The sequence below is a fragment of the Echiichthys vipera genome, assembly GCF_963691815.1.
Source record: "Echiichthys vipera genome assembly, chromosome: 3".
NCBI lineage: Eukaryota > Metazoa > Chordata > Actinopteri > Perciformes > Trachinidae > Echiichthys > Echiichthys vipera.
The window spans coordinates 12,092,797-12,119,290 of NC_139828.1; the positions used below are offsets into that span (position 1 = coordinate 12,092,797).

Genomic DNA, 26,494 nt, shown 5'->3' on the forward strand with positions numbered 1-26,494 from the left:
CTGTTTTTCCCCTTTGAAAAAAGGTGTGTGTGTAGGTGAGCAGTTGCACTCAGCATATATGTGTTTGACGGAATTGTGTGTGTGTGTGTGTGTGTGTGTGTGTGTGTGTGTGTGTGTGTGTGTGTGTGTGTCTGTGTGTGTGTGCGTGCATGTGTGTCTGTTTACAACCTCACACCACCGAGCTAAAACCAAAAAGCTCCTGTAGCATTACGACCATTGTGTCCTGTCCCATTGTGGGGCCACTTTGATGTCCCGTTGCTCTGAGCCTCTCGGTGGAGGAGAGAAGGGCACTGTGGACTTGGTATATTTAATCACTGGAGCTCAGCCAACACACACACACACACACTCACACACACACACACACACACACACACACACACACACACACCTAGCACACTCCTTCATCTGACCTGCCAATAGCAATAATATGTGTCCTTCACTTATCATTTTCTATCATCTATATTATTATAACCCCCCCCCAGCACAACGTAACGCAGCATCATACATCCTGTGCACCCCCTTCCCTCCTTCCCCCCACCCCCCAAGCCCACGGCCCAGCCCTTCTTTCACCAACACACCAACATGAAACGTCTCCCGGTGCACCAGCAGACTGCAAAGCACTGCATTCCTCATGACTTTTTTTTTTCTTCTAATAAATGTGATCCCAGAATCCGGGAGGGAGACCAGCACTGTGCATTAAAATTCATGGGAAAAAATGGCAATAAAATCTTTCTTTCTCTCTTTCTTCCTCTCTTTCTCTCCTCCCCTCTCCTCTCTCTCCACTTGCTCCCCTCACCCTTCCCTCTTTTTCATTCCCTCACTTGTCTGCTCAACAAACACACACACACACACACACATACACAAGCATGCACGCACACGCACAAGCACGCACACACGCACAAGGCGCACACACATATACACACTTTTTTTTTCATCACCCGTGTGCACTCTCCTTCTCGTTCAATCTCTCACCCTCCTACTGGCTCGTCTTTCTCAGCACCCCCCCGCTGTCCTTCATCCTTTATTCTCTTCCTCCGCCCTCCCACCCCCTCTGCGTTTCCTCTCTCTGTTTCTCTCTCTCTCTCACACACACACACACACATACACACACACATATATACTCTCACACAAACACACACCCATCTATATTTTCCAACTCCACCTCTGGCAGGTTGTGATTTCCACTGTCAGAAATTGCTTTTTCAATATCTCTCTCTCTAATTATGAGCCCCGCCAAAGGGGTCGTGCCACCAGAATACCAATTTTTTCCACCATTTCTCCCTTCTTCTCCAGAATAATTCTCCTTTTTCCAGGTATAACAACAATGCGCATATTCAATATATGTCCATGCAAGCATTGCAGCATCACCACTATTGTACTTCTGTGGGTTGTGCTGCCTTCTTGGGCTCAGATTCAAATGCATTTGGTCTTTCCATGTTCGGTCAGCTCCCTGATTGATTTTCGACATCTAGAAATGAGCAGGATGCTTCAGAAGTTAGAGCAAAGTCTATTTATTTCTACTTCAATGAGGACGAATTGGTCGGAAATGTGCGATTTTTCAATGCATTGATGGTTTTGTGGGGAGAAAAAAAGAAAACCACTGAATCTTGATACAGCCACCACACAACTCCTCGCATTCTCAATCACCCCTTGTACCCAGGAAAGGGTTAACCTCACAGAGGAGTTGTAGGCTGCTTGATTGACGTGCGGAGCATTGTGCTACCTATACCGTCCAATCAGCAAACGGTCAGCACGCCCCACGTGGGCTTTCTCAACACTCATTGGCTCATTTTACCAGTGTTTACCGTGGCGAGGCCGAGCCCCACGTGGAGATTTCATTCAATCAGTTGAACAATTCATCTGAACCTCTTCTTTCTAAAGCAAATGTTGCACTTTTTTTTTACAGAAATTAAAATCGTTTAATTACATGGATAGATTTTTTTTCTATCCATTTTTTTCAATTACACGAATATATGATTGTGAACCTACTTCTAATGCAACACTCAGAAAAAAAGGGTAAAGAAAGCTTCTTTGCAAATATCATGAGGCTATTTGAAGAAACAGCATTGTGCAAAAAGCTCGATGCTCGGATTTTCGCCCAGTATTTATAACTTTGAATGGTAGATTAAATGAATGATCGTGAAGATTAAAAAAAAAAAAAAGAACATCACGGAACCATCATGAGGTTATTAATTTTGATAAAACAAACTGTGGAGAGAGAGAGAGAGATAGAGAGAACACTGTCTTTTAGGTCTCCCCCTCCTCCTTAAAGAAAGCTACTCATATGTTATGTCCCATTGAGGATCAGAGAAGGAGGGGGGGTGAGAGGAGTGAGGGACTGGGAGTGTTGTGTGAAAAGAGTGCAGGCCAACGAGCGAGACAAAAGAGGCTGCGGCTGCATTCAATGTGCCGGTGGTGTGTCCGTCTCTGAAGCCACAAGCAAACCACATTTCCCCCCTCGTTCTCTCTCTCTCCCTCTCTCTTTCTCTTTCTCTGGCCTTTATGCTACAGACGGCGAAGACACATCGGAGAGGGAAACCAATTGCGATATTATAAATTGCTGGAAGTTGGAAAAGGACTTGGGAAAGAAAGCTCCCTTCTCGGACCGGGTGTTCCTCCTCTCCTCTTCCCCCGTCCTCACTACGCGTCGAGTGCGGTGTGCGGTTGGAGATATAACCCCAGAACAAAGGAGTCTTGAAGCGAGGAATGAGCGAGCCGAGACTAGCTTTGCCATTACCTTTGAAACCGGGCCAAATGCCTCTCTGAGACCGACAATAGTACATCGGCTGCTCGTATTTCTCGACGAAGCTTTCCGCCCCGAAAAGCGAGAAAGAAGAAGGACAAAAAAAAAAAAAAACGCTCACGGAGAGAGACACACACACAAGTCGGCGGCTACAATGTTTCCTCAGAACCGACCACCGGTAAGTAGGCTACGCTACTATGTAACCGTCTACGTGCGTTTTAACGAGGTTATTGTCATATATGCGGACTCTCACATTAAATACAACATATGTGCAATAAACGCCAGGTTGTTTTTATTTGTTTTTTTTATTAAACGTATTGAGCCTCGATAGGAAAGTGTAAGCAGAAATTGTTTTGCCTTTGTCGCCCGTACTGTGTATTTCCGGGGACTCCTTTGTGGGGGAATTATGATACAGTACAGGCTGTTATAAACAACACATGGTCTCGTTGGTCTTTTATATGAACGCCCTGTGTAATCTTTGCTCTATGAAGGTCAGGCAGATTGCTGTCAGTAGGGGTTTAGTGCAACATCCAACTTTGCTGAGTGTCTTTGTGTGTGTGTGGATCTCATGTCCTTGGTGGCCACCACCACCTCCACCTCCGGTTTAGAAACATGGAGCCTCTTTCTGGTCCCGTACTATTGTGGAGTTGACCCAGATGATGAAGTGTGTGTTTGTTTGTCCCTTTCCTCATGGGCTCCGTGTGTGTGTGTGAGGAGGGGGAGAGTGAGTCAGCTTGGCTTGTTGACATCTTCACTCAATGGTCTGCCCTTCTCAAGTGCCACTCTTTTTTTTTTTTTTTTTTTTTAATCTGTTTTTTATTTCTCTTTCATCCTAGCTGGATGATTCACGCACCCAGATTTGATAGACTGGGAACTAGAAGCGTCCCCCTTTTTCAAGAAGCTCACTGCCCCGACGATTGCCACAAAGTCCACTATAAGGGCTGGTAATGTGGTGAAATGAGAAAGAAATTGTCTCGTTTTGAGATGGATCTCTGCGAGGTTAGGAGCGAAATTCATTGCGGCGTGGCTTTAATTTGTTTTAGTCGAGTTCGGTGGAGAGCTTTTGAGCAGACTGAAATACATAAACACTGGTCCTCCAGCTGTGTGAAGTATCAATTAAGACCTGCTCATTTGCCTAACCCTCATCTCCATCCCTCAGCAATGCCACCCTGCACCCACCCTGACAGTGTTTTGACATTCATGTCCCATGCATTGAAACCAGATTAAGCACACGGTGAAGTATAACTCCAAGTGAATGTGTGAATGCCACTTTAATTAATTTTTCTCACAAATTCATTTAAAGACCCCAAACAACACATTGTTTTTGTAGCTTTTGTGTATTTGCATTAAGCATTGTAAATTTAAGTAAATAAGCCTGTATTTCCTTTGAGTGATAAAGGGATCTTGAGAGTTCCCTCTATCCAAACACACAGCACATACACAAACGTGTTACTCAAGCACGCACACACACACACACCCCAGCAGCTGTGTATGTAGTAGTTGACTGCAGGAAGGCAGGGCAGGAGGCAGACTGTGGGTCTGTGGTTTGCACTGTAAACCCAATCCCTCTCATCCAGCCTCTCTTCACTGTGTTCCTGTGAGAGCCTCCAAACCACATCTTAATGTATGGGCAGGCGTCCCGGGGTGAGAGGAGCAGACTGCGGCGGGTCTGCGTGGAATGTTTAGGCCAGCGGCCCTCCTTCATTTCGACCCTCTGCAGAAGTCTACAGTACTGTGTGAGACACCCCTCCTCAGAAAGTCTCCGGCCATCAGTAGCTCTTGTTTGCACCTTGGAGCGAAGGGCCACTCAACCCAAACTGTTTAATCTCTGAAGTGCAAGGCTGGCAGTAACCTGTCATCGCTGGATACTTGTCGGCTGTGAAGGGTGTGACCCATATACTATATAGACACATGTGACCCATATTAACAAATGTATAGTTTTAAAAAAAATTATAAAAATTGTGCTACATTAATTTCACACTGAACCACATTTTCAGATCATGAGCAATAGACTTTGTAGCTGCTATCTGTCAGGTAGCATGTAAGTTAACATACAGATTTTAAGAGCTTGCTAGTGTACAGACCATATGCAGTACATACCTGAGCTGCGTTTCTCCTCACAAGAGATTAAAAAATCTAATTATGTGCACAGATGTAATGGAGCTGTGGTGTCCACGTTACATGAATCCTTCTGGAAAATGCTTCAGGCTCTTCTTTGTGCCCAAGATGATTTGGGGATTTGGCCAATACTATCTAGTGCATAGGACATGGCATGCGTGGCTAGCTGTCTTAAACCCTTAACATTCTTTCAAATCTTTCACAGTGACAGAAACGTATAAGGCTAATTCTGTACACACACACAGAAACGGATAAGAAGAAGGAAACGAAACCTTAGTATAAAAGGCTATTCAAATCACAAACTAACAATTTGTTTTATTGGCCCTTTAATGAAAACATGGGACACACTTGAGATAACATATACATTTAAAAAGACAAAATGGTGGCATTAGCAGGTTTGCTATAACTCACTGATATGTGTCCAATGTCAGTCTGTTTGCTTTGAGGGGAACTTAGTTTTTCAAGATCGTTCTGTTGCCAGAGTAGACCTGATCTGTGGGAAATAGTCAGAGATAATCAGTGGGTTATCAAAGGCATCCAAACCTCTTAAAGGTTGTCCGTTTTCCCCCCGAGTGTGATTTTGACAAAGGTGAACCGGAAAATAAAGCCGTATTCCGACCAGCTGTATGTCGGCGGAGCGCCACCTACTGTACTGGAGGTTGAGTTACTCCCATTCAACCCCCTCTCATGTTTACGTGGGGAACTTGAATAATCCGATTATTCCCTTAACCGAGGTAAGACCATTTTTTTCGGCTTACTGATGTGCATGTAAACGCACTGACTGAGGCATATTGCATCATACCATTGGGGTACAAAAAATGCGCTGCCAAAGCCAAAATGCTCAATAGCTGGTGCACCATCATTAATCATGGGGGTGATTGATTTGTTTCACGGAGGCGTCCGCAGTCGGTCTTGGGTCGAAATATTTTTTTTTAATATAAAGATATGTGTATTGACTGCTCGAGAATACCCAAAGTGCTCTGTCTGCTGGGTGCACCCAAAGAGCATCCGAACAGAAACCATACCTTAATTTCGAGGGCCATCTGCTGTAACCCTCCAGCATCACAGCTGTAGTTGCATTGTATCCACATCATACCCCAAAGCTCCTGTGCGTGCGTGTGTGTGTGTGTGTGTGTGTGTGTGTGTGAGTGAGATAGACAATGTGCACTTTGTTGTACATTGCTTCATCTCACCTGTCAAATTCGGTGAAACTGACACCACAATGCAGGGAATAAATACATAATTCCTGCTTTTTGCCTTTCTATGGGTATTTTTCTTCTTCGATAACACAGATGTAAGGATGGATCATAGGATTGTCTTGCAATGTATCGCGCCATATTGTGATGGCATCGTATTAGGAGTGATTCCCACCCCTACTGTAGACAGCATGGGTGTGTTGGCTGTAATATTTTCTTTCAAATAAATCGGATTAGATAATCCAGTTAAGATGGATTTGTTTATGACTGATTGTCTAACAGTTTCTCTTGCTCCTCCCTTGGACTCTCTTGAAAAGCTCCTTTAATGTGGCACAGTCTCAACGGACTATACAGAGGCAATTCCAAGGTCAGAGAGGTTTCTTGTCCCTATCAAAAGAACCTGTTGGCACACTACAGTCTCCAGCACCTAAGACCTGTTCTTATAATGGGTTAGTATCACCTAAACTGTGTAATTAGTCAAATATGTAATCCATTACCAAACCTAATCTCTTATCATCCCAACCCCCTTGAGGAGGTTGTCTTTCTGAATTAATATCTAGTTATTGAACATGGATACCGTTAGGTAGGAGACACAGACTGTTTTGGGGATAATACTTTGAATGAATGACTGAGTTTAGGCCTTCTCCTTCTCCTCCTCCTCAGAGCTTATATAAAGCCAGCCTCCACTCTTCTAGTCCTTGCATGCTTTTAGCTCTTTATCACCACTGTTGTCCAGCGGTGAGAGTGTGGCTATTGATCAGGAGCCTTGCCTGCTTCGCTCAGCCACCGATTAGATGGAGAGAGAGATAGAGAAAAAGAAAAGGCAGAAGAAAACGATGGAAAGAGGCTGAAGGGATCTCGGGTTTACACAAGCTGTTGTGGAGGTGCGTCTCGGTGGAAGGAACAAACAAGCTGACGGGGTTACCTAATAAAAGAAGGCACCTCCAGCAATTAAGCCAGCTGACAGGCAAACTGTGGCGCGTCGCTAATGTGGGCTGACAGCAGGGGAATTTGAATAACGAGGCTTACGGGAGGAAGGAGAGAGGAATAAGAATGTGGTGGGGGTCGTGGGGAGAAAACTGAGAAAGAAAGATGTGTAGTGCTAATGAAACAGGTGCCTGGCAGCCCCTCCCCTCTAAGTGCAGGAATCATTGAGAGATTACCAGTGCATTTCTCCAGCTCAAAGTCAAGCAGATAGCCACTTGATGGAGGTGGGGGCAATAAACTTCCCCGCCGCAAAGCCGCTTTAACAATGCAAATAACCACCAAATCATGACAGCTGTGTTTGAATAATTTGACATGAGAAGCTTTCACATCAAACGCTTTTCAGAAAGGACAGTGTATTGACATGTTTCATGGCCCTCAGAGATGAGGTGTGTTTTTAGGGGGCGGCGGGGGGGTGGGTAGATACACAAAGATACACATTCAGAAATACTATTCTTGTTTAGACCTACTGTCACTGCGTCCTTGGTGGTAGTCAGATGAGAGAGGGAAAGAGAGAGCTTGGTGGGTGTTTACTCTGATGATCGACTCTGTGGGTAAGCAGTGTAATTAGTGGCCTGACTAATGGGCCGAGCTATATGAAGGGAAGCAGCAGCACACAGCATCTTCCCAACTAAAGGAGACAGACAGAGAGACAGAGCTCCGATTAAACAAATAAGCAACTGTAATCCAAACATTTGGCATGTTTTTTTCCCCTTTTCCTCAGTCATGCTAGTAGTGGCATTGCTCGAGGAATGGCAGTGAGTTGGTCCAGCTCCAGACTGAAATATCTCAACAACTATTGGCTGGATTAGGATGGAATACATAGCAAGATATTTACAGTGCCAATAAGATTGGTCCTAATAACATTGGTGATCAACTGGCTTACTGTGTAGCGCCACCAGCAGGTCAATGTTTTTACCTAAACTGCAGAATATCGACATCATTGACATCTTTCTGGATTTCCGGCCAAATAACTCTTAAGGTGAAACTCCACGGACACAGCTGACACATCTCACGCGTAATGCACGCATCACAGCGGATACATTGGCCATGGAGGGTGCCTATTAGTATATACTACTATACTATTATTATAGAGTCTTTGCAGCAGGTAAAAAAACCCTGCTGCACTCTGTACGCCTTCGTTCCCCATGGAGATTGACTATAGGACTTGAATTCCGATCAACCATGCCCCAATGAGACTTTGTGTTTAGTGCTAATTAGCAAACAGGATGAAAACAATAAATATTATGCCTGCTTAGCATTGTCATTGTGCGCATGTTAGCATGTTGACGTTAGCGTTTATCTCAGAGTTGCTAGCATGCCTGCACCGTTCTCGTGTGATCAGGTTTTATTTTGAATTTAAACTTGGTTGCATGCATTATGAACGCAATAAGGCAGAAAAGAAACAAAGACGTGGCAACTGCTCACAACAAAATAGTGGGGACTTTGTGCGTTTGATGCTACATGTGAAAAACACATTTTCAGTGCAGTGGAGAAAAGGGCAAAAATAGCGGAGGAGAATGCGGAGATCATCTAAGAGAAATCCACTTTCCTCCTCAACCCCGGCAGTCGTACGAAGAACTCAGAGGAGAGTTCTTTTTAAGTGAACCTAATATTCAAATGGTCACACACAACCACATAATAACACTGATGGCCCAGTTTCAGCTCCATTAGCAAATTATATATCACCGTGGGTCAGTGTGGCTAGCGAGGATTGAGACACGTCTTGCGGATTCCCATTTGATATTTGACGTAGGAGCTACAGTCATGAGTGAACACAATAGCGTGCATGTGTGCTTGTAAATTCTTGTCGTGCACACATCCACTTAGTGTTTGTAGTGGGCATGTGTGGGCGTGCAGCCTCGTCTGTGGGTGCATGTATGTGTGCACATGTTTTTTGAGGGTGGGAGGTTAGAGCAAGGATGTGAGGTCATAGTGGTTTGTTGCTTGCGGTGTAATTAGTGGTAACTCAAATGAAAACAGGAATGATTTCATTCAGGGAATGCAACACTGTTAATGGTCCCTTCACATCAGAATTTAATGTGTGCACAGATGCTGTTTTTCTGCACCATTTTGTCATGTACGCATGTTCATTTGTGCATTTGTGTGCATGTCTTTGCATTCATGTGTTTTGTTGCATGTCGTCTTATGTATGGTGTGTTTGAAGAGCATATTACTGGATCCTTAGCATAGTGCTATGAGTTGTGTTCAGCTGTTTCTCACTCAGTTAGCATGTTTAAAACCTCCTTATTGGATTGTTTCTTATCCTATCCCACTGAAGGGATGTGAGGTCTGATTTAAATCATCTCTATTCCCATAGATGACTCGCGCTCTCTCATCCCCTCATCGTCAGGTCCTCATTTAATCATTACAATTGACTTAGGCCTTCCAGGGCTAAGTGAGAGATTAGTGTGAATGTGTGTTTGTGTGCCTATACAGCTGACGTGACAGGGTCATATCTGGGTTTTTTCTCATTCAGCGTGTGCAGTTGGTGGCTTTAAACCCCCTAACTTCAGCTTATAGACCTTTACAGACCACAATGCAAAGACGTTGTGCTGTTCAGGGGCATTATAAACACCTTCCCCCACTGATTTATCTAAGCAGATGAATAATCAGATAATCTCTAATCATGTCAGAGAAAAGATTTCTCATGCCACCAAACCCCATGCAAATGCAATTTGTCCTCAGCTTTGCAGAACCCGACTTTGCGATCGTATGAGCCACCGGAAGATCTAGTCTGTAATTGTGTAACAGCGATTTTCGGTCTATGTAAGCTTTGTTCAAGGGCAGACGGTGTGTCTCTTGTTTGCTTTATAGCCAGGACACAGCAGAGAGGGAGGAAATAACTGAGCGTAGGATTATCAGGTGAAGCTTCCAGCCTAGATCCATTCCCGAGGTCACCCGGTCAGCTCGGCGACCTGACCACTCACTTTAAAGCCTGCTCAGCTGTTTGGCTGATCAGGAGTTGGGGCAGACAAATGTCAATGGTTCACAGTAACTGTGAGGAGTAGGGAAGAGGTCATGTAGCTGGGATAGGATCAACGCTCTGCCTGTGTTTCCTAGATGGCATCTGTCATGTGTGTCCAGTCTAGTCTGGTGTGAATCATCATAACAACAAACCTAACCAGCAGTCTGGAATTATGCGTACGGTCCATGAGTGGCTGAGCCAGCAGAGGCACATTGGTTACCTCTTGAACATCCAAAAAATAAGCAAGTCGTTCTTGCCTCATCCGTACCTCCATTTGTGGGGAAGATTCTCCCTCTCCTATCACCTGTCCTCTGGAGACATGCGTTAAAGAGCGGTAAAAAAAAAAAATGTTGAGAAGAAGCGAGTGATAAAAAGGATGGAGAGAAGGACAGTCACCTCTCGTGTGTGTGTGTGTGTGTGTGTGTGTGTGTGTGTGTGTGTGTGTGTGTGTGTGTGTGTGTGTGTGTGTGTGTGTGTGTGTGTGTGTGTGTGTGTGTGTGTGTGTGTGTGTGTGTGTGTGTGTGTGTGTGTGTGTGTGTGTGTGTGTGTGTGTGTGTGTGTGTGTGTGTGTGTGTGTGTGTGTGTGTGTGTGTGTGTGTGTGTGTGTGTGTGTGTGTGTGTGTGTGTGTGTGTGTGTGTGTGTGTGTGTGTGTGTGTGTGTGTGTGTGTGTTCTCTCTAGAAGGGGATCTGGCCGACAGATTGAGAGCAGATTGTTAGTAAGAGGAACAATGAGGCCACAGCCCCTCTCCTATCTTCTCTGTTTTGTTCTTTTCGCTTGTTCCCCTTTTCTCTTATTTCCATCTCCTTCCTAAACTGTCTGTATCCTTCAGACTTTCAGTTGTTAGTCTTACCCATATTATCTTTCCATCTTATCTTTTTTTCCTTAAAAAAAAATCACCAGACAGAAGGATCGCAATTATACAAGCAATAATCAGAGCGACAATGCAAACTTTGTTTAAATCTGTGTATTGCACAATGAGCTACAATCAGCATCAGAAAATGTCTTTTTAAAAATTTGTCCAAAAGGTCCAAATAATGTTCTCCAACAGAAACAGTCCGAAGTTTCACTTTTCAGTTTGAAGCACAACAAAATAAATAAAGAATTTCAGTTAGTTTAATTCTGTTTCTAGATATGAATCATCTTCTCAAGCAAGAGTTTCAGTTTCGTTTTTCTCGTTAGGAGTGGAGCATCTTCCCAAACAATTTAACAAACAATCTTTGAACAAGTGAATCTCCAACCCTGTTGAAGTTTTCTGTGAATTGTAAACACTCACCCATGTAGAGACATAATTTACATGCCGTCCTGTTTTACTAATAGGGCAAGATATAGAGCTGTTCTATAGGAAAAGGGATCCTTAATTGACTTCTGTTGTGATCTGATGCTATTCAGAAAATACAATTGCATAAAATAAACTTGACTTGTTTGAACTCACTGTTTGATAGATATTCACTTAAAAGGCAATTAAATACATGGAAATCTTACGGAGTACAACTTAAATTATTATAAATTCCTTCTTTTTTTAAAAAAATACGTAATCCTGTAACTATACATGTGGACAGATGTTTTCATAGGGACGTAAGGACTGTAGGTGCTGTGTAGACACTCTGCTCTTGTCACGTCAACATGCAGATTCCTTGAACATCGCTCATACACTCCTCCTCCTGGCATTCTTTGTGGCATTGGCGTTGAGTGATGTTGTGATTTAGTGGTTAATTAAACATCATTAATGTGTGACAGACATCATTGATGTGTAAGACATCAAGATGTGAGATGTGTGGTGTTTTTTTTTCTTTTCTTTTTTTTTAAAATACAAATCATTAATGCTGTCTTTCTGCTAACATGTCTGCCTAGGATATATATATATATATATAGTATATATTTTGTTGAGTTCAAAAAGTGGGCAGATTGTTTTCATGATCCTGTGGGATGTTTCAATGTGTTGTACTCACCAGAATGGAGTGATTTTTAAACCTTTTATAGGAGGTGTATCTTAGAATAAAAAGCATAATAGGGAAGGGGCACAGTGAGCAAAGATGGATTATAACTCTCACCTATTTCAATGTCTGTCTAGCCTTATTTTATGATAATTGTATCATAATGGCTCTGTTTAGCAAATGTTGCAGTTAAAATACATGTAAGGAGAAATGTCTAAAAAATATACAGAGCTATATTTCCTGACTTATATTTATTAAGTTGATGGAAGTTGAGTTCTTTATAATAAATCCTGGGTCAGACAAAGTCAATTGACCCTACGTGACTACTAGTTAAGGATGCGCATAGTAAAGAAACATTTTCCACTACTGTCTGTTACAATCCAGTCACACATTTTCTCTGTGTCCATTCCACATAAAGCATAGTTTTTTTTTTTAATTCTATCAGCAAATGTAACATATCTGTAAAAAATTCAACTTGATCTTCAACAGAAATTCAACAACATTACAGAATTTTTCTTATAACTCTTCATATAAAATCTGCTCTGCTATTTTGGGTTTTTTTTATCAGATCTAGCAATCCTACTTGGTGAGGAATCTCGATCGGTCCTCCCCCCAATAGTCCCCCTTTCTTTACACCGTCCATCACAGGCTGGAAAAAGAGCAAATAGTGTTTGAGTCAATGACAAGACTCTCCACCCTAATGAACTAACAGACATATTAAAAGTAGTCTGTGCATTCCTGAAAATTACAGTATGTGTCTATCATTAACCACACCATTGACCATCCTGACGCTTGTGAACCGGCTATCCCGTGCCCCGTTTCCCTCTGCACTCTGTTATTTTGACAGAGAACCAAACAGACTGACAGACGGACAGCCCCCACCACCCTTCTAGTCCAGCTCTCAGCCCCCTTTTGTCTGCCTGTCCCGCAGCATTACCCCTATGGTTATAGGCTCCTAATTGCTCTGAACCCTGCAGAGATGGGAGACTAAGCACAGGGTTGGGAGGGGTCCTCAGCCATGATGGGGTCCCCCCAACACACTTTTCTCCCTCCCGCCGCTCCATTTCTTTATTTCCTTCTAATTACCATTAAACAAAGTGTGCTCATTTGGCTAAGAAGCTGTTCTATACCTCCATCCCCCCATCCAGCACCCATTCAAATCTGCCTCTGCTGGCGATGACTATAGTCTTGTTTCCCTTCAAATTTTTATGTGCATATTCAAGCGTAACAGTAGAAAAGCTGTAGGGAAACAGTAAAATTAGATAGAACATCCTCAAGGTGTTTTTGGTTCTTGTTGAAAAAGAGTTGAGGCACTACATGGGATATGGAAATCTCTTTGCCGAATTACCTCTAACATAGCAAACAGTTAACACACGAGTGATCACCTGTTTCCACTGTCGGCAGATATTCCAATAACGTTTCTTCGTCCCCAGACAGACCTCTTCCCATTTTCTAACATAGATGGGTAAGATGGCTACGGGGACTTGTTTTATCCCCGTTTAGACACCTCTACTTCTTCTATTTATAACTACCCTCGTGCGTAGCCAACAGCACCAGCTTCTGACCAAGCTTATTTACTCCAAACCAGTTAATGAATACCCACCTAATTACATTTTTTTTGCTTTATAATTAAATGAAAACACAACTAATGTCTCTCTACTAGATACCCCCTCACAACAGGTACACACTGGCATGCATGTACAGATTTGCCTGTGGTTGTTTTGTTACAACTTCTTAGTTTGAGTGAAGCGTTTTTATTTTACTGTATGAAATGAGTCATTAAATACCTATTGAGATGTTTTGAAATCCTATGTCAGTAATGTAACTATTCTGTACTACTACATCTGTTACTAAACTCCACTAAGTTGGCTGTCCACTTCTTCTCTCAGGCACCACTGCAGCCCCCCCCGGGGTCCTCCGCCTCAGTGGTGGCAGCCGCAGCAGCAGCAGCCGCCGCGGCATCGGGGACGCCCCAATCTCTAAAACTAACCTACCCAGAAACTTTGGACCGCATCAAGGAGGAGTTCCAGTTCCTCCAGACCCAGTACCACAGGTGAGTGTTTGTTTCTCAAGTTTACCTCTGTGTTTAAAAAATGCAAGGCGCTGTGCTGTATCAGGTAAAGGTGAGACCGTAAAATGATGAAATACAATCCAAGAAGGCGCGTTTGGGCAATACATCCATGAGTTTGAAGAATTATCAGGACACTGCGCAGCACTTTTTTTAGTACACTGTGATAACTTTACAGAGCTGTAAAAGCCTCAGAGACAATCATTTATTGCTCTATATGGACAACTGAGGGGTAAACAGTGGACTTACTCTGTACAAATCACAAAGCAGCCGAATCTACAAGGTATGTGCACTTACCTGTACAGCGATTAATTGACCAGTGCACTTTGTTGCCAGATGATTTGCATTGGGTTGTGGCAAACTGGACGGACAGCACAGAGTTTTCTTCTTCTTCTTTCTTTATGTACATGCACACACCAACGCGCAACAATTTCTGAGGTAATGCAATGCTATGTGAGGTTTTGACACATTTTCTTAGCACAGTTTCCTGGATCAGTGGGGGAATATATGCAGTTATTTTTAAGAAAAAGTTTACTCCCCATTTGTACATCAGTTACCGTGAATTCTTGAAGAAAACATTTTAGTTGCATGTCTCCACGGGGAACGAAGAAGCTTGTTGGATGAGTAGCGCCTGCGCAAGTGTGAGACTCTTTATGTGGGATTGTTTTTCAGTTATACGGTTTTAGTGAAAGCGCATGTGTTTGGGAAGGACGTTGCATACGACTGAATAAATCAGAATCACATTCCTTTAATAATAAATCAATATATATATTAAAATAAAATACCAAATTTACAATAGTAAATACAGACTTGGATTTTACTGCATGAGTTCTGTTAGCAAAACTATATCAAAATATCTGCTCATAAATTCTGTCGTTAAATACGCCCCCCTATTACTTTATTAAATCAAGACTTTGCTCTGTTTTTTTTTTAATTGTCCGTTCACCATGGAGGCATGCAACAAAAAGGTTTCTTAACCAATTCAAGGCAACGCTCTGTGAGTAACTGATATACAAATGGTTGAGGGGGAAGCATTCCATTAAGGACATGAGAAGTAGCGGGCTACTCTTTTTGCATTACTGTATGGTGTGTTGGATGTGCAGGAATGTGCCCAGAATGCCTTTGAATGTGGGATTTGGACTGGCTGTAGTCTCAGCCTTCTCTCTCCCCTCTCTGTTCTCGTGGCACACCTTCACAGGGTCCCCACCCCCCTCACTTGCTCCCCTCATCTTGCTTTGATTCAGCTGGCCAGAATCTACCCTCCCTCCCTTTCTGTCCCACTTCAAACTTCTTTTGTACGGTGCCCCCGGCCAGAGTCCCTCTAACCCCTGTGGCTACTGCTGCTTCACTGTACACACAAATGCCAGTGTGTCTCTGTGTGTGTGTGCATGTGTGTCTTTATTTCTTCTGTCTATTCTGCTCGTTACAAGTTCAAAGCTCATAGTCAGACCAACACTGGGCCTAGATCCCACATACATGCACTTTTCCGGCACAACACTAGAGGCTGACCTGATCCATAGCTTTCTATCCGTTATATCAGTTTGATCCTTTGGATGTACATTGAATTTTGTCTCGATGTGGGAGAATGTCTTGCATACACAGCGACTCAGAGGACAATCCAAAGTTATCACCCTGCAACCATTTTTGAAAAATAAACCCACCAAAAATATTTTCAGAGCTCCTGTGAACCGCATTTTGAGCAGCACTGACCCAGACAAATCAAACCTTTCAGTGAACATGACTCACCTCTGGTTTTGTTGATCGAGACAGTGTGATCAGCTCTACTGGCAGCCGTTCAACGTTAAACCTCGTGTTACAAAACACCTGGAGCATCGCCCGCTCGCCAAGCACTAGTACTGAGAACTAGCGAGCAGAATAAACAATAAATGAGTGATGAGATTAAGCACACGATTGGGAGCAAGAGTGAGCTTGTGATTTGATCTGCATCTTCCAGTTTCAATAACACAGCGTGCTGTTTTAGCAGGCCTGGTGCAGGTTTCCAGCAAAGCTTTGTTCAACTTGCCTACAAGCTTCCCAACAGCCCACAGGCAGTTCTGAGCACGTAAGATTAATACATGACAATGAAATGACAATAGAAACAGTTATTGGAACAGATTGTGTTGTCGTTGTTCGGCCCACTGCACAACATATTACAGTCTGAATTGAGCTATTGCTTTTATAAACTGGTCAACAAGTATAGCATTTTGAAAGCTATAGACACAATATTAAATAGATTTTTATTAATGAATAATCATTACAGAATCCCAATAAAATAGGGCCTCCTGGGCTAGCTGCGTGAGGCGGTGGAACATAGCTTACACTAGCAGCTAGCATTCACGTCTTTGTCAAAGGAGTCTGGTGGCTTGGACGGGAGCAACAACAGCATCCGTTTTCCATCAGAAAAGACTGTCTGACGGCAAGGTAACGTGTTTTTCTCTGACGGGGAGTGATACTGAATTGTGCAAAGGAATTACACATCATAGTTGTTGTATGTGGTTAGTACACCAGTCAGCCTGCTTGACGTGAGCTGAGCAAACTCATTTTAAACATCTACCATCGAAAACCGTTGGTCACTGAACTCCAAATGAATTATTACACATAAAGTCAAGTGGATTGTGTTGTAAAATCTACAAACTCATAAATGATGAAAGTTAGCCTCGGAGAAATCAATCAAGTTAAAAAAACGAATACATTTCTTATCACATTTAAAAAAAGTTTTGGCTGTAGTTGAATTGGACATTAATTTCATTTCTGGAACTTTGCATATATTCACCATACACTAAGCTGCTTGTTTATTAAGTAAACAAAAAGCGACCTCTAATACAACAGCCCTGCAATAAATCCTACATTCATGATGTCCAGTTTTTGGGGGATTGGAAGATTGGTTTCAACCTTTTGGGCATTTAGAGACTGTTGTTTGTGGTGCTGTTGAACTGTATTACAATATTTTATTTGAGAGGTGTTTTTAGTATTTTGTCCACCCCATTTATATCAGCAAAGGTAGACTAAATATTAGCTTAGAGTACCCAATAAAAAAAGTGGAAACTGAGTTAAGTTGCTTATATTGGACAGATTAGTAAATTGCCCAGTCCTTTGCTGATGCAATTTTAAAGGCCTTTAAAATGATTGCAGCTAAAATATGGATGGATATTATTATTATTATTATTATTATATAACTTTACCTAGCTTTCACTTGGGCTTTTTGTGTTTGTGTGTATGGCAGTCACCAAGGAGCCCAGTCATGCATGTCAACTTTTCTTCAGCCATATGCCACTCTCAGGTCATAAAACCCCCATTATGTTGTAAAAACAGGAGTTAGCCTTTAACATCACAAGCAGCACAGTAAACCCCCTTGACTCTTTCCATAATGGTGTAACTCTTACAAGCTGTTAGATGCCAGATTTTTGCTTTACGAACGTAACCCTAAAAACCTCAGCCTTGAAGAGGTCCAGACAGCGGCCAGCAGGTTTAGCAGTGGCCTTGTTTAGTCCTCAAGCAGACAGGCTGCAGATCCAAAGGATTCTGAATCTGACTGCAGTGCTTCACCTTCATGTAATCAGACCCCACGTACACTATTCACACTGCAGGGGGGACATGACCTGAATGCCCACAGAGCCAGACACAAACACACTGACCCATTCAGGCGGACTCTCAGTCTGATGTGTGTGCTTAACACACAACTACACATGCCTCCCCAATTATCTCCACACACAAATAGGTGTTGTCTAGAAATAGCAGGGCTTAGTTGTGTATTTTGTCTGCAGCGAAGGTGGCTGGATTCTGATAGATGTTGGATTAGATGGCAGGAAAGAGACGAAGGGAAGGGATTAGTGTGTGTGCTTGTGTGTGTTTCTTAATTTTTTTCTGTCACTTGTTGGCTTTGGTGCCATGTGTGAGGTTGGTATAAAGGGATGGGAGATTGCTAAGTAAGCTAAAGTGTGTGTGTGTGTGTGTGTGTGTGTGTGTGTGTGTGTGTGTGTGTGTGTGTGTGTGTGTGTGTGTGTGTGTGTGTGTGTGTGTGTGTGTGTGTGTGTGTGTGTGTGTGTGTGTGTGTGTGTGTGTGTGTGTGTGTGTGTGTGTGTGTGTGTGTGTGTGTGTGTGTGTGTGTGTGTGTGTGTGTGTGTGTGTGTGTGTGTGTGTGTGTGTGTGTGTGTGTGTGTGTGTGTGTGTGTGTGTGTGTGTGTGTGTGTGTGTGTGTGTGTGTGTGTGTGTGTGTGTGTGTGCGTGCGCGTGCGCTAAACAGGTTATAATCAGCAGACTGAGGGGAGATGGGAGGAGCTGCTGACACATAGCTCTCATCGCTGTAATTCTTTTTCTATAAACACGTAGACACACACAGGTTGCATTTCGGCCATGTGTGTGTGGTCTGTAGAGTAAGATAGGCTCTCCACTTGCCGCTAACACACGCCACATGCCACTTATCTCTGCCCAAATACTACATCACAGTAGTAAGCCTGGGTGAGTGTGTCATCTTTAAAATATTTGCCACCATATCAAATGCTGCATTTTTCTACAATACCATGCAGAGATAGACAGTTGATGTATCTCTTTCAGACATACTGAACTTGTTTGACCTCACTCATAAAAATTTGGCTTTGAGAAATTGTGACTTTTTATTAAAAGGTGTATCATCAATGAAACAAAAAATATTAACCATTAGTCAATCAGCAGAGAATTAATTGACAACCATTTTGATAATAGAATATTGATTTAACTTTTTTTAAGTGTCAGAATGTGCAGCTATCTATTAAATCATAATAAATCTAATATCCTTGGATTTTGGACAAAACAAGACCTATGACATTTCTGTCTGACGCTAGGAATTTGTCTTATTTCCTGATGTTTTTAAAGGCCTGTGGCTGTTTTCACACCACTGCATGGCATCCGCCCTGTCAACCGCCTACCTTCAAGAAGGTAGCAATGTGTTTTTAAAAGCATCTCCTGCCCAAAGTTCAGCATGTTGAACTGTGTGCGGCAAAATCTTTGCACATTCACTCGGGCGGTAACCGCTTCATACCCCCTGCGGAACTTGGTGTTGTCTTTTTTTAGACAAGTCAGCAACTCTGTTAACTGATTTAAATCAACAACTCTGAACTGCACTGAATTAAGGTCTGCGGGAGGCTATGAAGCCTTTTAAGAGCTGAGCCAGTCTGAAGTGAATATATCTACATATCTACAGAGTATCCGGAAAGCGTGTGTGTGTTTACAGATGTAATTAAATAAATAGTCAGGAAACCTCTGTGTTTAACTGCCTGTCTGTCATTCACCAAATGATATTATATTTGCTGTAGGGGGGCCGAGGGCATGTTGTTTGTTTTATAGTTATGTGTGCATTTTATTTGTGGGTTGGTTTGTGTGCTACAGCCTCTCCCTGTTTTAACTGTGTCAAACATTTATAAAAGAGCAGCCCTTATAGTGAGTCTGGCAGCAGAGAGCGGTACGGTTGGTCTGCCATTGTGCGACACAATCCCATCTTTGTTGTGTGTGTGTGTCCGTGTGTAGGTGTGTGTATTTGCTCTTGTACACACCCTTGAGAGATGATGAAAGAGTACACAGGCGAGTAGGGTGGGTCCCCGGTGTGTGTGTGTGTGTTTGAGTAGAGACTGGGAGAGGAGCTAAAGGATTTTCCAGTGGAGCAGAGAGGAAAGGTTGATCAATAGTTAATGTGATGTAAAGTGAACAGTCACATACCTGGGGGCTGGAGGGCTAAATGGTCCTGACACTGTAGAGGCACGACACCAGAGCAGTCGCTACATGACTCCCATCAGTGTGTGTGTGTATGTGTGTGTGTGTTCTTTACTGGCTGGTAGCTGTGTATTTGTATAGCACTTATGTCAGCTATGATGCTTGTTTGCCAAGACAAAGACGGGCTGGAGACTGCTGAACAAGTTCTGAATTGATGGTGGAACCAGACTTGGTAGCAGCTTGTCGGGATTAATACGGATCAGAAGATTTAATGCTGAGTGAGATGCCTGGAAATGTTCTTGCATTTAAAATAATGTTTATCAGGACGTATGCTTTTTTGATGTGAAATGCAACACTGAAACAGTAAATACTTTTTTAATTCTTTTGAAAATTAATTGATAAAAAGTTTGGTCAAAAAAATCAGCTTCTCCAATGTGATGATTTCCTGCTTTTTCCTGTTTTTATTAATTTAAAATGGAATATATTTGGGTTTCGAGATTTTGACTGTAAGACAAAACAATGTCTCCTCAGGCTGTGGGAACCTTTTGAAGGACCTTTTTTCACGATTTTCTGAGATTTCATGGACCATATTACAGAGCCGTCGGTCATCATAGAAAAGGTGGATTTTGTTATCGCTATAGCAACATGCCAGGCTGTTGTAAAAGAATTCTGTTAACTTTATTTTTCGCAACTGCATTTATAGTAACAATTTAGATGTGCTAAAAGACAAGAAATCTTTGGTTTAGGTACCTTGAAAGTGCTAGAAAAGTGTTTTGAATTTTGCTTGTAAAAAGCCGTATGAACCCTGCTTTATAAAATATCATATACTGGTCCTTTCAGCCTGTTCTTAGGCCGTCAAATGCCACTATTTTGTCACGACCCTCAGTGTTTGGCCAAATGTGTACCGGGCTTTCAACTGTAAACCCGTCCGCGGTGATATTGCATGCATAGAGCAAGTGCTCCAGAATTAAGAGTGCTAAACTCAGCATTAGGAGGTAGGTTAGGGTGGTGGATGGTCATACAAACACTACTCTCTCACCCAGGAGATGGCAGTTCCTTTCCTGTTTATGTCCCGTGTGTGACTGTGACTGTGCAAAGTGAAAGCCACATATCAACAACACCCAGAAACACCACCAGCTTCTCTGGGGCCGAGATCATCTGATCATCTATAGTTCCAAACACACTTCTTTTAACCCCCCTGACCCCTAACCGCCACACACATTTTTTCCCCCAACCCTAACGAAGTTTTGTTCAGAATGTAAACAACGTGTTCCTTGTCTTTTAAAACTGCGACCAGGATGTATTTTACACACAGGGCTACCCAGGGCATTGACAAGTGATACAAAAAGGTCCAGACAAAACAGCATTATCTGACGAGTTGGGATGAGAAGAGGTTGGTCCCATGCCATGGCATTAAACCTTCAGGTTGGCAAAGCCAGTCCCTCGTCTCACTTCAGTCTAATCTACTCTTGCACTATAAATCTACTGTGGCTGATTTTTTTTTTGCATTAAAATCAATTTTTTTTAAAAATTATCAGCTGCCACCAATTCATTTAATGATTTGGTTTCATCAGTCCTGCTCACAATGTTGCCTTTTTCTGGAAAGAAAACTGATGGTTTGCTTGAACCATATTTCTGTGACCACAAAAGCCCTTAAACAACCAAAAGCAACAGACAAGTGTTATATAGAAAAGGAACACTGAACATGTCTTTATTCTTTAATTAAAATAATCAATGAGGGAATAGTGAAAGTAAGATTATGGTTAAGAACAAACACTGGAAAGGAAGGACTTGATATTTTTACAATACCCAGTAGCCTGTTTCAAACACGAAGACTAAAAAGGCAGTCGGCACATTTCTACAAAGTACAGGGTCTTAATTAGATGCTTCGCTGTCTGTAGGCGCTCGTTAGTGTGTGTGTCTGTGTTCATCAGGTTTGAGTGGGTGTGCATACTTTGTGTGTACCCATGTGTGCATTTTGTTTCTGTGTGCCTACATGCCTGCAATATATGCTGCAACTATGTTGGTTTAGTGTGTACAAGCGCACACACACCTAATGGCTTCCATGCTGTGTGTGTGTGTGTGTGTGTTTGTGTGTGTGTTCGTGTGTGTGTGTGTGTTCAGTAGCAGTGCAGCACTGACAGAGCTGTCTGAAGGCTGGCAGGCTGCAGATTTGTAGCGCATTCGGCTGATCATCTTATCTCCTGTCACCGCCAGTGAAAGATTGGAGGAACCGAGCCCACCGTGCACACACGCACGCACACAGTCATATATCGGTTCTCTCTCTTGGTCTCTCGCTCACTCACTCAATCTTGTTTTTGCTGTGTCTTCCTTTCCATCCTGCAGTCCTTCTATCCCTCCCTCTCTCTCAGTAAATGGTGCTGAGCCAAAGACTAATTATTACAGGCAATCATTTCGACATGAAATACCCACTTCCTGTTCTCCTCCCCTCTCTCCCTCATTTTCTTCTCCCTCTTTTGTGCTCCTACAGTCTCACACACACACACACACACACACACACACACACACACACACACACACACACACACACACACACACACACACACACACACACACACACACACACACACACTAATTTCATTCTTTGAAGTCCATTTTGTTGGGAATGGTTATTTCTTTCTGAGTGCAACCTTGGGGTCTTTCCTGTAAGCACAAGAAGTGTCTGTCTGCGTGTGTGTGTGTGTCTGTGTGTGTGTGTATGTGTGTGCGTGCGCGCATGCGTGCATGCATTTTCTGGAGCGCCTTGCCAAAAGACAGAGGACTGATTTTACGGGCGTAGAGACATTGATTTCTTTCCCCCTGACTCTCTTTAGTGGTATTTAATAGCATGAGTCACTGCTGCTAATTTGTTAAACAAAATCTCATGAGCTAAGGTGGTTTTGTGAACGTGACATTCAGACCACAAACGGTCATTTTTGAGCACCTTAATCTGGACAAATACTCTGACCTGCTGTGAATTCTGTAGCATAAGATAACATTGCATCCATGCACCATATAGTGTCATTAAACATCATGCATGGACCTGAAATGATTAGTAGAAAAAAATTGATAAGTTGATCTACAGAAAATTACTGACAACATTTCTTTTGGCCAGTTTCTGGCTTTTTCTAGATGGGTGAGAGTAGAGAGCAATGAGGGGACAGAGAGGTGGGGATCGGCATGTAGCAAAGGTTTCTAGTCGGACTTGGACTTGAAGGCATTTATCAACATATTCTAGTTCCAGCTCATCACATGTGAGGATTTGCTGTTTTCTCTGCTTTATATGAACTGAATCTGACTGTTGCACAGGCAGAAATGTAAAGACTTTACCGTAGTCTCTAGAAACTTTTTCTAGACTCAAGGATTAACTAATAAATCAAAAGCAACAATCAGCAGATTAATTGCCATAAGAAACAATTTACAGTCTTAATCACAGCAAAACATTTTTAAATAGGAAACTCCACATCAGTGTCTCTGTACCGATCTTGTGTGTGTGTGTGTGTGTGTGTGTGTGTGTGTGTGTGTGTGTGTGTGTGTGTGTGTGTGTGTGTGTGTGTGTGTGTGTGTGTGTGTGTGTGTGTGTGTGTGTGTGTGTGTGTGTGTGTGTGTGTGTGTGTGTGTTGTGTGTGTGTGTGTGTGTGTGTGTGTGTGTGTGTGTGTGTGTGTGTGTGTGTGTGTGTGTGTGTGTGTGTGTGTGTGTGTGTGTGTCCAAACTCATCCCAAGTTTATGTCGTGATGAACACACTGACATTTGGCACACAAACTCTCACACACACACAGTCGCATTAGTCCTCAGCCCAGCTGTGAGTGACTTCTGCCGAGAGGCAATTCCACTGTAATAAAATCTATAGGGTAGGTTTGGGGGGGGGTTAATCCTCACTATGCCATTCGCCCCACCACCTCCACCGCCCTCTCCCACTCCTTGTCGTGCTTCTCTCTCTCTCTCTCTCTCTCTCTCACTCACTCACTCTCTCTCTCTCTCTCTCTCTCTCTCTCTCTCTCTCTCTCTCTCTCTCTCTCTCTCTCTCTCTCTCTCTCTCTCTCTCTCTCTCTCTCTCTCTCTCTCTCTCTCTCTCTCTCTCTCTCTCTCTCTCTCTCTCTCTCTCTCTCTCTCTCTCTCTCCTCCCTCGTCCCTCTTCTCCTCAACTGACTGGCAATGATAAATGAGTCAATTATGTGTGTGTGTGCATGCGGCGCTGGAGAAGGGGAGCGGATGGGGCTGTTATTACCTGTTGCGGCTGGGGGTAATGTTGCGGTATTAATCATATTCTAATTTTCCTCCACTAAATGACCCCCCCCCCCCCACACACACACACACACACACACACACACACACACACACATACACCACCACCACCTTCAGCGTCCCACCACACCACACCACAAATCCCCCTCCCTCTATCAATCTATCTGCAGCCCGCAAACAAGTCGGCGTAAACTGCCGAGGGCCCAAAATATACTACCTCTCTAGGGAGGGGGAGTCAGAGGAGATGGCGTGAGAGAGATGGAGAGAGAGTTGCAGAGGTAACAAGGAAGGTGTTTTGTGCTTGGACCTGATATACAAACACATTTAGAAATGGAGGGATGTTGTGTGTGTTTGCAAATCCAGCCATTGGCATTATCCTGTTTTAAAGGACACCGGGGACTGGTTTGGGTACGAGGGAGAGACAGGCAGACACAGAGGACAAACAGAAATATGGGACACATGGGAGAAGTGTTTGGCTGCCATCCCTTCAGAGATGTGTGTGTGTTGTGTGTCAAAGAGCATCTACACCAAGCCTTGCTGTAGCAGCCTGACATGTTCACAGGACAGAGCAACAAATACAGGTCATGTCCTGGACAGAAGAAGAAAGAAGTGATTGTTAAACGGGAAAAAAGGGCAAAAATGATTACGCATTCAGACAAAACTGGCACTTTTTGACCCACTTAAAGCAAGAAACTTCGACTTCGATGAAACTTGGCAGACTGTGCTGTCGAAGGTTGAAAGAAAGGGGGTAATGGTCAGACACAAGACGGAACTGGCTCATAATTGGGGAAGCAACAAAAATGAGGATGAGTGGAGGGCACATGGATAGATTGAAAATTGTCCAGAGAGGCACCTTGGATGTGCCTGCCTGCAGTCTTGGCTGGGTTTCAGGCTCCAAGCGTGACTTTGTCTATTTCTGCTCTGCTCTGAGGTGATAATGGGCTGTCAGCACCCCAGTCACCCTGCTCCCCCTCCCCCACTTAGTGTGAGAGAGAAGGGGAGAGAAGGGTTACGGTGAGAGTGAACGTGTGGGTGGAGTCATTTGTTGTCATGTTGCTAATTGTATTGGGTATTTTTACTTGGGACGTGATACAAATCAAAACTCACCGTCTTTAATTTTTCTCGCTTCTCTCTTGTTGCAGTTTGAAACTGGAATGTGAGAAACTGGCCACAGAGAAGACAGAGATCCAGAGGCACTACGTTATGGTGAGACACACACACACACACACACACACACACACACACACACACACACACACAGGCCATTTCTCTCCACAGCAAGTGCATTGCCAAGTCCACTGAATCCCTTTCATCTGCTAACAGCTGCCAAACAACACCCACCAAAAACCACACTCAAGACCCCCCCTCACACACACACACACACACACACCACACACACACACACACACACACACACACACACACACACACACACACACACACACACACACACACACACACACACACACACTCATTATAGGACTTCACAATAAACAGCACTAACATGGTCGAGCAGTCTTGTGTTTGTATGTTTATTTTTGTGTCTGAGATGTGTACTCCTGGTCTTTACTGCTGACGTGCGTCCACATCTGTGTATAGAACCTCTTTTATCCTCTTTATTCTTTGAACACATAATTTTTTTTTTTTTTGCCAGAACACATTTCACAAGGTTTGTACGGATGCTGGAAATCCTTGGAAACGCTTGCTTCGTGCTTCGGTTTTGAATAAAGTGCTTAAAATTATAATTCCATTACTTCGATTTTTAGATACAGAAATAAAATAAATCTGAGTTGCCTCTCACACAAAACGAAGACCACTTGTGAGATCTGTCAGTCTCTTTTGATGCAAACTCTTAAGAGGGGCAACCATGGGAGGCTAACGGACAATAACTCTATGCTCGATGTTGCCTTGTCAATGAGCCTTGTCGGGAAAATCATGGTTAAAACGAGGACCAAATCCTCTTTTCAGTCTTCTGTAAAGTCTGCAAAGAGGACTTGCAGCTTTTCCACAATCGAAGAGTCACACAGAAATTAAGCAGTAGTAGAGAATTTTCAATGAGGCTTATGTTAACGTTACACTAAAGTAAACGTTTATTTAGTTGGCTAATATAACAGGCTAATAAGTGATTGTCATGTTTTCGTGAGGAATCAAAGGTATTACAACATGGTCTTACCAGTGTTGCATGTAAGTTATGGCACATTCACTTGGAAAATGCAATCGCTAACATCTTGCACTGAAATGTTCACAGCCATCTTGTCTGGGTCTGAAGTTGGCAGTATAGATGTGGCGTCCCCCTCAATTTAGTCTGTGACATTTGTGTTTGAAGGAGCTCGTATGCCTCTCTAAAAATACAGCATTTAACAAGATTATACGTAGAAGAAGAATCCTGTTTTAAATGTGCGTTCTACAATGTCCGTGTGGTGGTTCATGTCATCAATGTAAACGTAACCAATGGAGTTTTGACCTCCAGTATAAGTGCCAAAGTGTACTTCTTTCAGATCCTTGAATGTGAATAAGCTGGTTGATCAAATGGTAAATGGACTGCATTTA

The 26,494-nt window shown here is 43.0% G+C and overlaps 1 protein-coding gene across 5 annotated transcripts in view; it reads left to right on the forward strand.

Moving 5' to 3' along the window:
* Positions 1 to 2,499: 2,499 nt before the first annotated feature.
* Positions 2,500 to 26,494, forward strand: part of tle2a (TLE family member 2, transcriptional corepressor a) — a 41,703-nt gene continuing 17,708 nt past the window's right edge. For 3 of the 5 annotated variants that reach the window (XM_083940139.1, XM_083940141.1, XM_083940143.1), the window contains exons 1-3: positions 2,500 to 2,921; positions 13,811 to 13,998; positions 25,087 to 25,150. In XM_083940139.1, coding sequence (XP_083796265.1) covers positions 2,898 to 2,921; positions 13,811 to 13,998; positions 25,087 to 25,150 — 276 coding nt within the window. In that variant the 5' untranslated portion in view covers positions 2,500 to 2,897. The remainder of the gene's footprint in view (positions 2,922 to 13,810; positions 13,999 to 25,086; positions 25,151 to 26,494) is intronic. The other 2 variants (XM_083940140.1, XM_083940142.1) reach the window with 1 other exon arrangement.